We start from the raw sequence: 13,080 nt of genomic DNA, 5'->3' as shown, positions 1-13,080 counted from the left end.
TCTTACTTTATTAGAACGTCTTTGTGACCTCCAATATAGCTGTCTTAAGAGCCTCTCTAAACTACGGGACAGGTACTGGATACCAGCCCTTGCTTAATTGCCTTTGTGTCGCTTTGGAGATGGAAAGGGAACTACAGCAGGAGGCTGAGATTGCCCTCGCTTTTTCAAAATTCCCTGACAGTGCAAAGTCACAGCTGTGCCCTCTCTCCTAACAAGTGTGAAATCTGAGAGTGTCAGCGGCTGGCATGAAATGTTTTGCAGCCACTGCGGTAGTCTCTGGAGTCATGGCAAATTGTCATGCTAAGGCTGCAGCCAGCAAAGTATCTGGGGGCCCACACTGGTCATGGGCATTTATTTTGGCTTGTCTAAGGACTTCTTTGTAAATTAATTGTGTGTCTGTTAATGCTGCAGGAACGATTCTGAAACAGTTAGTATCAACCAAGTATTAATAGTTGCTAGCTAGGAGTTCTTCATGAGTTATTCTGTAGTTATCTTCTAGTTAGCAGGCTACGGCCCTGGCATTTGTAGCGCAGACAGGAGTCCCCCAGTTCAAACTCTGTAACAAAGCTGATGTGATCCTTGTCTTCCTGGCTGTCTGTGTCACAGTAACCCAGGGAGTGTTCCAGAGCGCATTGCCCCATAGTGCTGCTGGTGCTACTCTAGATGTGTCTTCTGAGCACCCCATCCTTCAGTGCAATATTTTGGAAGCATGTGCCAGATATTTTCAACCCATGCAAACACATGCTTGCTTAAATAGTTTGGTAAATGTGAAAAAGCAGGCAGTTATTAGAAAGCTGTGTTTGCGCCAAGTGAGCGTAACTAATGTTTACTTGTTATAACTGTGTCCTGCTGTTGCACCTTCCTGCTAATAAGTAGCTGATCAGTAAGATCAGGTAAAGGTAACCTAATAAACCTTGATAAAGTCGTACTTCAGCTTTCTTTAGGCTGGGATATTCTAATTGGTTTTAGCAAGTGTACAAGACAGCTTCTCCTGTAGAGACAGAAAGGAACTAAGTGAAGCAGTGAAACCAGCATATAAAGGATACTAAGAGTGTGTTACTGCCTTTGCATCTTAGGCACTTCACAACCCTGCTCTGTTAATATTGGCTACAGTTTCTGATGCCAGTTGCTATTAAGGACAATAATCTCCAGAAATGAACTTGTCAGCATCTTTAATCATTACACATGTGCCCAATTGCAAAGCTTCCTCCTGGATTGTCATTGACATTATCAGAACAACTGTGTGAATGATTGCAATGGTAAAACAGATTTAAAGCTTCTGTTCCACATAGGGCCCCTGCAAACTATCCAAGTTATGGGGCTCGGGTGTTTGCTTCTGAGAGAGGGGAACTGATGAAAGTCTTTAGGAAGGTGAGAAATTCTGTTCTCTCTTTGAAAAATTTTTTTAATATATAGAGTGTTTGTGCCATTGAAAATTAAAGCTGAGCAGCCAGTTGATGTATTTCTTAAATGTGAGGTCTTCAAGGACAAAGGGTACAGTGTACAATTACCCATCAGCAAAGGCCAAGTAGCAAGAGTGGCATTATGTGTCTTACTGGATTTAATATGAAACCGCTTTTTCAGTCAGCTGTGCAAAAAACCATGTTTTAATCAATACGTCTATTCTGTGGCTTAAAAATAAGCTCCCCCGCGTGGAGATATTGGAATACTAGTGAAACTGCGATGTCAGCGAGAACTCTGCAGAGAAAGTACTTTTTTTTATTCTTTAAGAGTGTCGAATGGTGGGGCATCCTGAAATATGAGTTGCTGCCTCTAATAAAAGATTTTCTCATAGCTATACTGTGTTTCCTCGGAAACTGCCACAGGAGCAGCAATTCCAGAATTAAGCAGAGCATTGGGCAGAGGGCTTGCAGAGAGAAGTGTTGGCACACCTTGATACACAGCCAGAGAGCAGAGAACAAAAATCAAACTATTGAATGGCTTTAGAGACATGGTCTTGTTTGGGTATGCATGGTCCAAGAAAATGTTTGCTGTCTTCTCTTCCTCCCCTTCTAGATGCTGGAGCAGATACAGAGGGGACTTCTCTATCTGCTCTTTATACCTTCAGAGCAATTATTCAAATGTCAGTGTAATTTTCCTAGAGAGAATGTAGGAGCAGCTGCATACCAACTCCAGATAGGCAGCATCTAAACCATCATTTGGTCCATTTAAAGATATTTAAAATGTTCTTTTAAACATCTGGTTCACTGAACAGAAAAGGTAAGATCATTCTTAGCCCTGTTTTCCAGAGCTTTGTACAAATAGATATAAATATCTCTAGTGATGTGGCTTCTGATTTCTTCCTTTGAGATAATAGACCTTCCCATTAAGGAATTTTGGTCCAACATTGAGCCTGAATTTGTTATTACTCCTCTTGTCTTATCCCAAATAGTTATTCTCCCCCTTTTCAGTTGCTTAGATTGTAGTACCTGCTCTAGCTAAATTCACCCCACTGTATATCTCTTACATATATAAGCTGCCATTAGCACGTGGGCAGGTTGAGAGAAAAACTGTAGAACCAGTTCTCTCCCGGGGAGTCCCCAGGTGGCTTCCATCTCTACTTGCAGGACAAGTGCTAACTGTACAGGGAGTCTACCTTAGGCAGTGCTCTAAGGCCTTGGTCCAGGCACTATTTTGGCACCAGTGGGGTATCTCATGAGGTTCTCAGAGGAAACTAATTCTCCTCCTGAAGAAGAAATCCCTGGCGGTGGAATGCAAAATAAATGCAATTTTTATTTTTTAAGATTTGCATACTAATAGATAGCCACGTATCCTATGCTACAGTGGCATCGTTTGCCTGTTTCTCCCCAATTAGCCTAAGGCTAAATGTTGAAATCAATTTTTTCAGTCGTTGTCTATAAATTTATTTTTAGGAACGTAAGGCCTTCTGGCACTGTATACTTTTGGAGGCTGACAGTTAACTTATTTCCAGCTAATTGAGCCCCTTTGATGTTGAGTTCATGATTCAATCCACTTCCTTTACAAATTTCATTTGCTGTTCCTCTAAGTAGATTAGACATACATTTTATAAAGTCAGGTACAGAGGTAAAATTTTTGTCATGATCTGTTAAATGTCGTAATAAAGACACATTATCTCTTCATTAATTAAATCTTAAGCAGCTTGGGAAGATTTTATGCATTCTCCTTTGTTGCTGGTTGTCAGGATTTCTTTTATGTCACATCTGTTGAACACTGTTCTGTTAAGGTATGTTGCTTTGTCATGTTACCTCATATACTTCGTGTTTCATCAATGCTGGTTGAATTTAGCTCACGGTGTATGGATTTTATCAGAGTCCTAGTGTTCATAAAACTGTTCAGTAAAACTGACTGTGCAACAACACTTCAGTAACATAAATGACATGAAGCCATGTGCTGAAATGGAATTAAAAATGAGCTACTGTTGTAGCTGGTCTGCATTCCACCAAATGCCTGAAAAAATCTTCTTTGTAATCTCTCTGGTGGTATCAGAAAAGACAAGACTTGAGAAGCATCTGCACCAACCATTAAAATATCATAGCTGTTAATAGACTACAGGGCGGGTTTTGTCAACTTCCTTGCAGTAATTTCTCATTGCACCTTTTCATACGCCTGTAACAAAATGAAAACAGATGAACTATGCAACAAGCAGTGGTTGAACTGCTAAAAGGGATGCTCTATAATAAACATCGCAGTGAACAAAAGTTTTGCATTCCAGGTTGAGGTGTAATTCCTTTTTTTCCCTTTCAGTGTGCAGAAACTGAGTGAATTCCTGTCCAGTGAAGAAATTGGAGAAAAGGATGATAAATCTTCAGAGCTAAGAAGTGCAGATAATCACAGCAAATACCAGGCGGTAGTGAGTAATGCTGTTTAATTGCGGGTGAAGTGGCTGGAGTAATTTGTACCCAGAATAAATTTTTTACTTTTCCATTTCCTACTGATTATTTCTTGCAATTGCAAAAACTCTTTTTAATGCCCTGAAGTGTGTAGGTCATAACATGGTTGCTTGTGTTTAGGACATTTTGCTTGTACTGCCACCAATTACTGCTTATTTCTGTCTGTCTGATTTTGCACAGCCGCTCAAAGTTGTTAACCGCAAGAGGCCTGCCAGGGAGGACTGGAACAATTACAGCTCTCACATGAGAAGACCCATTAACATCACAGAAGCAGATGATTTTTGTGTAAAGGTGATATGAAGGTCACTCTAATAACACTTACTATAGCTCACTAATAGTCACTTTTGTATTCTGATGGCAGTTTCAAATTCAAGAACCAGCATTTTATGTGAACTGTCAGACACTTGAGCTCATGTCAGAGATTAACCTCCACCTTTCTTTTCTTTTCTATGTCTTCTGTCTTAAGAGTTGACTACTGACCCCTGTGTTGTGATTAGCTGTGTATATCCCTCTAGATTTTGCTCAGCAATTTTCTATTTGAAGTGTTTAAGTCATTAGCCCTGTTCTCATGACAAAAATTTCCGACTTAGAACATAGAACAGCCCAGGTTGGAAGGAACCCTGAAAGATCATCTGGTCCAACCTTTTCTGTATGCAAGACTCTTTCTTCCATTTCCAGTGCCTGTACAGCAAAATGGTACGAAGAAAATTTGAAAGAATTTGGTTTAGACATTCCTAAAATAACCTTGTCATGGGTCTTCCCTTCCTCTTTTTGAATTCCTAGTAGCCTTACAAGACAGAGTTAAAAACTAACCCCCAAAGACCTAACTTCTTTGAAGAAAAAATTAAAATTACTGATGCCACTTTGAAGACTGATGCTCTTAATTTGCTATAGCAATGGCCAGAAGTAATAAAAATCCTGGTTGTTATAGTGATGATGCTGTTTATTTAGGAAGTCTGCTATTACATTTGCATTCTGGCACAAGAGAATGAATAATTCAGTTTCATGGGACTAAGTAGGACAACTGGTAGTGCTTTCAGGTTTTTTTTAGAGGTTGTCATCTGACATGCTGCAGGATCCTTCTTGAACAGATTTCCAGGAAAATAAGAGGAATACTGGAGACAGGGTTTTGGGTGGGTTGCTGGATCAAAAGGTGGCCTGGAGTGACAATAAAGGAGTTTGTCACAAAGGAGGGGCCAGAGCAGTAACCTCTGTAAGGACAGTATTTATAAGGTCTTGAATAGAAAGCCAGGACCAGCTGTAATCTTTGGCTCCATCTGCTGACATCGTTTTCACTGGCGGCACCTGGGTCAGGGAACTTCTGCAGTTCCAAAGTTCTGTCTGTCTGCAGCTCATTGCGCATGAAGGGACATTTTTTGAGAGAGGATCCCCTGGCTGCCTTCGGTAATCTACAGGGAGGAACACTGCACTTTGCTCATTTTTTCAGGTTGTTTCCCAAGATAAGAGTATCACTTTTTTCTCCAGGGTAGGATAGAAGTGTCCCATTCCACTCTTCTCAGATAAAAAAAAAATCACAGAATCACTAAGGTTAGAAAAGACCTGTAAGATCATCAAGTCCAACCATCAATGTTGTACCTTGCATTGCTGAAAGGCTTTGAAGACTTCAGTGGCTCTGAAAAAGTGAGAGAAGAGGGTCCTGTATAAGTACAGGCCTTTTAAAATTGTCTCCTGTTTCCTATTTTTCACAGTACCTGTGGAAATCTCCTCCATTTCAAGTCCTGAACAGGCTTTGTTTCTTGTTTTTAGTCGCCTTCAGTGAAAAGATTGCTGTATCTAGCAAAGCCTAGGTTATCTGAGAATCATATCAGAAATACAAAGGAAAATACTGTAATAGGTAGCAACATCTAATTTCTGTGGAAAGTTCTGCAAATCTGCTTGGAATTTGGACCGTGTAATTGCTGTATATGCTGCAGTGTGTCTAGAGCGTGACATTCAGTGCTCTGCAGAGAGCAAACTGTGACTCTGTATATAATTTAATTGTGTCGTAATCATTTCACTTATTTCATGTGTCTACCTTACAAATAACAAAACAAAACAAACCCTAAACAGCAACTTCTTTTTCCTCAGGAATTTTCCATAGTTTTCTAATTGTTGTGCTTGTTTGGGTTCAGAGATTCTTGCATGTCAGAATACAGGCCTTAACAAAAATCAGTCACTTGAAGATCTGTTTCCTGCATTGAGCAAAGGCTAACTCTGTTCCTGTGCTCACTGTAATGAAAACAGAAATGTCTCTGATGTTGAAAAAAGAAGTCAGCTCTAAAGCTGGTTTTCTGTTTCTTATTTCTCTCCATCTTGGTATAGATTGCAAATGGATTTTTCACTTGGACACCTGAAGGTCCTCCAGCATTGTCCAACATTGATATCAGAATCCCTCAAGGTACGAAATGACATCAGATACACAGAGTAAGATGTTTTTCCATGAGCATTTGGTAAATCAGAAGCTTATGTATACCTTCCTCTCTCACAGGTCAGCTAACAATGATTGTAGGACAGGTTGGCTGCGGTAAGTCATCTCTCTTGCTAGCCATACTTGGTGAGATGCAGAAGATCTCTGGGAACATATTCTGGAGCAGGTAGTGCTATTTAAACATTAAAGCTTGAGTTGAGTAGTAATGCAGAAGAAAACCAAAATCTGTCCTGGCAACCTGTTTGTGGAGTCAGGGATTTTGTAGGTGTACAGTCAAGATAAAAACCTTACCCCAAGTGGCGGGGGAGCACATCAGAAGGAACACCCAGCCAGGGTCAAACAAGCTATCTATGCCATTAATAGGAATAGATAATCATACTTGGGCATTCTGCACTCCAGCAACATAACCTGAGTGAAACGGTAACTAATTTGGAATCAGAATTAATTAGCTTGAAGTGTTGTGCTGCTCCAGAATGGCATTTACCCTTTCAGGCCTGAGCTCATGTCTTTGAACGGAACTATAAAGAGGTACTGGCTCACTAGGAGTAGTCTGGCTGTGCTTTTAGATGTGTGCTCCATCCCAGCGCTGGTCTAGTGCCTGAGAAATTGAAGAGGTTTTTTGTAAGTGGCAGTGACCTCAGGGTACTCCCCCAGTGCATCCTGCCTGATTTGACAAGAGAGAGAGAGTCATGTCCTTCCCTCCGTTCCCAAGGGGACACAGCAGCTGCGCTCTGACAGCCAGTTATAGATCATGCTTGTGTCTAACTTCTGTGCTGGCCATGAAGGGAGGAAAAAAAATGCTACCAAACTCCAACAGGTGTACTGTTAGGGCTTGGTGTCTTGGCCCTCAAACCAAATGACAGGTGGTATAATATATTGCAACTCCTGTATGTGGTTTCCAGTAAATTACTGCCATCTCTAGTACGCTGTCTGATCAATGTGTGTGAACATTTTTGGCTTATTTATTTTACAGTACTAGACTTCCTAGCTATACAGACTACACTTTGCCTTTTGGGGTGCAATTATTTGTAGGTAAAGCTTGACAAACTGTAGAAGAACCTAGAGAAACAATTAATTTTATTTCCAACTGATTGGGAATGAAGGAACAACAGTGCAACTGTAAGTCACATCCACGCACTCTGACGGACGGAGGGTCATTGTTACCCAGTGGGTTCTGCATTGATTTTGTGAAACAATTCTCACAAATTCCTTGAGTGTTTGTAGAGAGATATTATTTATATCCAGCCTTCATGCGTAAGCCTGTCACACTACTCAGAATTGCACATGCTTTAATAGTAATAGTACAAGGAAGGAAGATTCCCTGTTCTATGGGTGGGGAAAATGAAACATAGGAAGGTGACACTTTCAGCTGGTGAGGGAAACAAGAATAGAAGCCAAAGTTCCAGAATGTGGTGATCTATCCGTTAAAACATACTTCCCTAAGCAGAAAATCAGAGTATGGTGGGGAAACATACAGAATCCCTGCAGCCTTATTAGGTGAACAAATTTCATTTCAGCAAGGCTGTCATCTTTTACAGATGACATAACATGATTAAGAAGTGTAATTTGGATGTCTGATGCTAAACTAAAACAGATTACATGATGGTTCTGATCAGACTGTGTTTTTAAATAGCACTTGTTTAGAAGTATGTGCTTCACAGCAGTGTAAAGGTCAGAACTGGTTTTCATATCGTCTATATGTGCCAAAGTATCACAAGGTAAAATTCAGTTGTTATCACATTTGCTTTGCTATCTGTCAGATATGTATAAAGGGTCTTGTGGCTGAAACAGTCTTAGCGCTCTAAGTGCTGGCTGCACTGGGACAGATTATGTTTTGTCTCATCTTTCAGAGCTGCTACCGTGTGCACTGGTCTATTCAGAATGATAGATGCAGTCAGTGTAGGCTGCACACCTGTGTTGATAAGCTATCAGATGAAAGCTCCCTTAATTTGGTAAGAAAGTACTAATGCCTGACCAGGTACATGCAACATTATCCCAGGTTCAAGGAGAGAAGTCTTATCAAGTGATCACCAGAGCTCGTAGCTTTAGCTCAGGCAATAAAATGTGTCACCAAAATCAGTAAGATCCTTGTTACAGCTCTTTCTTTAGGATGAGATGAATGCTTGGCTTCAGTCATTCACGTTACAGAATAGTCCTGAATTACTCCAAATTTCCTTCCCCTTCCCTTCCTCCAAGGTCACGGCTATGAAGATGAAGGATACATCCTGCTGACATGTCACCCAGTGCTCAGGAAATCTGGATTCTATTCCTGGCCCTTCCCTTGGTCTAATGGATAACCTTGCACAAGTCATTTCCCTCCTCTGAGCCTCCATGCTCTATTGATAAAACAGGATTAACTGCATATCATCTTTATTTGCTTCCTATAAAAATTATTTGTTTCAAAACCGTAAAAAGAAATGTAATTTATTGCTGGGCTAGGAATCGGCTAATCAGAAGTGAGCACTGGCTCATTTGTGATTTTGTTTTGTTGTTTGTATTACAGTGTGTGCCCGGGAGATCTAGCTCAGATTACTGCCCCTTGTCCAAAGCAGGCTGCGAGCATCTCGGCATAAATATTATAACATGGTTAGAGATTAACAAAAATAGAGAAATCATTATTTACATTCTGAACAGATGGTAAATAGTATTGATTTGACTGGTTATTGAGTAAATAATTACAGTATATGTCATGCTAGTTTCTTCTGGGCAGTTATCTCACTTTAAATAGTCCCAGTTCAAGTCCAGGGAGCAGTTTGTAGTATAAGTCTTTTTGGCGTAAATAATATCAGAAAATTGACCTAAATGAGAAATAGTTTGTTCAAACAAAATTATGTCATTTATTTCTAAACAGGACATACATACTCCCATGTGAATCTAGAGTCCTTATAACATTAAGGAAGTGCTAGATTTGTTAATTGTTTTTAACAGTAGATTTTCTTCTACTTGATGTGGAGTTGACTGTTGTCATTAAATGACAATATTTTTAAAGTTATTTTGATGCCTAAAAAGTACATTGATTTTTATAAATGTGTTTACTGGAGTTTTCAGAAACATCCAGGTACTTAATTTTATTTTATTTAAATAGGAAATAGAGATCCGAAGGCTTGAAAATCTCAGGAGGCACATACTTGCATCTTCGGACATCCATATGCCTTGAAAAATTAGATCTAGACCTCATTATCAAACATACATTACTTTGATATTTCAACACTGATAGGAGATAAATGAATCCTTAATTGCCAGGAGTATGCAGGAAAAGGGGGAAAGGAGGGATAAAGCAAAGTCAGAGTGGGAAAAGGGGGTTGAAAAGGCTGAGCTAAAGCTCCAAATGGAGAATTAATTTTTCCTAGCTACAGAACAGAAACACAGATCAGGGAATTGATCTACCAATACTTGCATATGAAAATTGTGTCACCTGTGGCTGTATAGCAGAAGGACACGGTTAAGAGAGGAAGTCGGGACATTGCTGTGTACTGCTGCACCTCCTGTTACTCTGAGAATCATCGGTGCCCTGTGATCAGGGCTCTTTGCCCTGGGGGCTGAGCAGAAACTGGAGCAAAGCTGCACCCCTGCAGTAAGCACAGGTAAACTGTGCTAGCCTCGAGGGACCCTGGCTGATCTTTTGCTTCTTGAGCTACGTTGGGGGATTACACGAGCTGCACCGTTTCCTGCCTGTCTCGCAGGCTGGCATAAGGAAAGAGCACAGTGGAGAGGGAGTTGCTGTCGTGCACAAATACTACATGTTGCAAGTAATCAGGGTGTTCCCCAGTAGAATGGATGTCCGGCCTTCTTCAGGGTGGTCCATGAGCAGGAACCGAGTTTGTTGTTCAGGGTCCTTGTGTTGTGCATGGAAGGGCTGGAAAAGATAGTCCCTATTTCAACCCCGTGATAGTTTCTGTAAATAATGTGTTGCTACTTAATGATATGCAACGGGTTCATGGGTTGTTGGAGAAGGTGCCACTGAGTTCACAGAGTCACTGAAGACCACTGGAGTGTGAGGTAGCTGTGGAAAAGCTTTGTTTGGTACACTGACCTTTGGAATAAAGATACTAGTGGCTGGCTGGATCTCTCAAATTCTACTGCAAATGGAATTTAGATACAGTCATTGCTTATTATGCATAAACTTTTTGCAAGTGTCTCAAACCAACCTTTTAAACTGCAGGTATAGTTTTCTTTCCTGGATATTTATAAGCAAATGGTGTTAGCATAAAGTTAATGAGACTGTTCTTTTTAAAGCATGAAAAACTTTGTTCTTCCTTGATTTTGTTTATACCACTTGACACACAGATTTTCATTCTTTTCAATGGAACTGAATTTAGCATCAGTAATAAGTATGGCAAGTCATCCTGTCAAAACAACTCTGTCTGTGAACATCTTGGTACACATTCAAAAATAGCAAGACCAAAACCTGTCCGTCCCTCAGACCTGCCCACACTTACTTACGCAGGCACATCCTCCCAAGGATAGGGCTGATACAGAACGCAGTGTGTTGCAAGTCAACCGAAGGTGGGATTTGGGGTTCAAACTAACACATTATATGCTGCAAAGGTGCAGCTACTGCCATGGAAAAATACAGTATCACAAATTATCAGTTTGGTTTCCCTGAAAAAGTCCTTTTTTTAAATGGAACTGCATTTTTGTCACACTAGGATTTCTCAGTTCTGTTAGCACCTCCAGGACAGAGTGGAGGTGATTTTATTTGTTGAGTCAAATTAAATGTTTATAAGGAAAAAAACCTGTCACCAAATTTTTTTTGACTGCTAAAATCAAGTCAGTTTGTGTAGAAGGAACAGATGCTGTGCTGCACCTCTGTGATAAATACTGTTTGCAGTCTGTGCACTAAGTGGAATTTAATAGTTTTTCTTTCTGGGGCAGATTGCCTGTGCTTACTTAAGTAAACAGTCTTTGCTTTTTATTTGTGATGCAGCTGTACTTCTGACAGTGAGACGGGGGAAGATGTCAGGTATGGTATTGTACGTGATTATTGGTCTTCCTACTAAATCGATTGTAATAGAAGGAACCAAAGGTTTCCAAAATCTATGCTTAAGATTTTTCAGAGCCAGAATTCTGAAAATCAGTGAAAATTTCGCTGCATTATTTAGCTTAGGATACAATTTTTGAAACCACCTATGTGACTTATGAAAATGAGAGGGATTTCCTTTATGGAAACATTGCCGTTTAGCAATTTTGAAAATCGTATCCTAACTTTCCTGTATGCCTTTGAAAACCCTTCTCTTAAAGTCTGAACCAGATTATTCCCTAATGTTACATTTTAAAAAATAGTATCAAGTATTGCTTTAAAGGTTTCATTTATTAAAGCAAATTCTCCCCATTACCCTTCTCTTCGTATTTTACATCTTGTCATAAGTTTTTCTCACCTAGCATTCTTCAGGCACACACAAACTGAGAAGTGTGGGGAGTAGCAGATTAGTCCATCTGTTGGCAAGGGATCCTTGCATGGAAATTATTTTTACCTGATTAACATAGCTCAGCTTGGATTTTGGGAATAACTACTAAATCAACTGAGAGAAAAGCTTTCTGACATGGTTGTCATTTTAGTGTGGTGCACAAACCTCCAGAATTATAAACCTTGTAAAAGTGACAACGCTACCCCTGCTGAAGTCAGTGAGAACTTTGATACCGAAATAGGCAGAGGAAAAACATCATATGATGTCCCTTTTCTTGACTTATGCTAAACCGTGTGTCTTGCACTGACCAGAATATTTTCTTGGTTCTGTGATGCACCAACTATTCTACTGCCTATTCTTTAGATTTATCAGCCTCTTCTCGCCCATTTACCTTATTTCTCGGACTTGTTACCTGGTCGTCAGAATGAGTCCTGCAAAACTTCTGCTCCTGTCTGTGTATAGGATAAGAGGGAGTTTCATGTATCTAACGTCTAAGCCTCACAGTGAAGGATACTTGGAAATCCCACAGTTCTTTCTGTATAAGAGCGACTGCAGTTTCTGGGCCAAGTTAAAGTGAAACCATTTGAACCTGTTAAGACACAAGAGAAATATGATCAGAATTAGACATTCACATGTTTGAAACTGTTATAGGGATGGACAGCAAACAGTGAGATAACATGCACAACAGTATGGCAAGCTTATTAAAAAGTAGGAAAGAATATTAGACTGTATGAAACAATTACCTACATTATCGTAGGTTCTGAGAATCCTAGTTATGTTGGTTAAGTGCTGTAGGAATATGTTTGGTGGTTTTGTTGCACTAGCATCCCATAGAACATTTTTGGTGTTCTTAGAGAGTATTTTGAGTCAAAGTCTTGTGAGGTCTTGAGCATTTGCTCATAGGTGTGGAATACTTTCTACAAGGTTGTTTAGCTCTTCTCAAAACCTGAAGCTTTAATCATACCTTTTTTAGGTCAATATCACATAGTACAGAATTTTAGCATACTTAAGAGAGTTTTATTTCTGTTATGCAGTCATTTTGTTCTATTTTTAATTATAGCATAGTGATAGTACATTAAGGTATTATTTGCATTGACTAAATAATTGAATTTTTAAAAAAAAAAAAACCCTTGTGTTTGTTTTCTGCAGCCCAGAGAAAGAATCTCCTGTTGACACGGAATTCAGGTACAGTACTTTAAAAACTAATGGGAACCTCCAGGGGTGTCTTCCAACCTCAGCTGTTTTGTGACTCAACATTCTTCAGAAGTGTCTGCAGTTAATGAGTTGTTCCTCCTTAGAAGGCAAATGGGTTGTCTCTGCAAGATTTAGAAGTAAAAACAAGCAAGTGACCCTTGCAGTTTAATAACGGCAA

General features: G+C 39.8%; 1 protein-coding gene across 1 annotated transcript in view; it reads left to right on the top strand.

Annotated features, from left to right (window-relative positions):
* ABCC8 (ATP binding cassette subfamily C member 8) overlaps positions 1–13,080 on the top strand; it is an 81,173-nt gene that overhangs the window by 35,858 nt on the left and 32,235 nt on the right. Inside the window, exons 13-18 of the mRNA XM_059826155.1 lie at positions 3,727–3,832; positions 4,053–4,163; positions 6,195–6,270; positions 6,361–6,466; positions 11,228–11,263; positions 12,858–12,893. Coding sequence (XP_059682138.1) covers positions 3,727–3,832; positions 4,053–4,163; positions 6,195–6,270; positions 6,361–6,466; positions 11,228–11,263; positions 12,858–12,893 — 471 coding nt within the window. The remainder of the gene's footprint in view (positions 1–3,726; positions 3,833–4,052; positions 4,164–6,194; positions 6,271–6,360; positions 6,467–11,227; positions 11,264–12,857; positions 12,894–13,080) is intronic.

This window comes from Gavia stellata, chromosome 17 (assembly GCF_030936135.1).
Source record: "Gavia stellata isolate bGavSte3 chromosome 17, bGavSte3.hap2, whole genome shotgun sequence".
Taxonomy (NCBI): Eukaryota; Metazoa; Chordata; class Aves; order Gaviiformes; family Gaviidae; genus Gavia; species Gavia stellata.
Note: the sequence above shows the minus strand (reverse complement) of the source record. Positions and strands in the feature narration are given on the sequence as shown.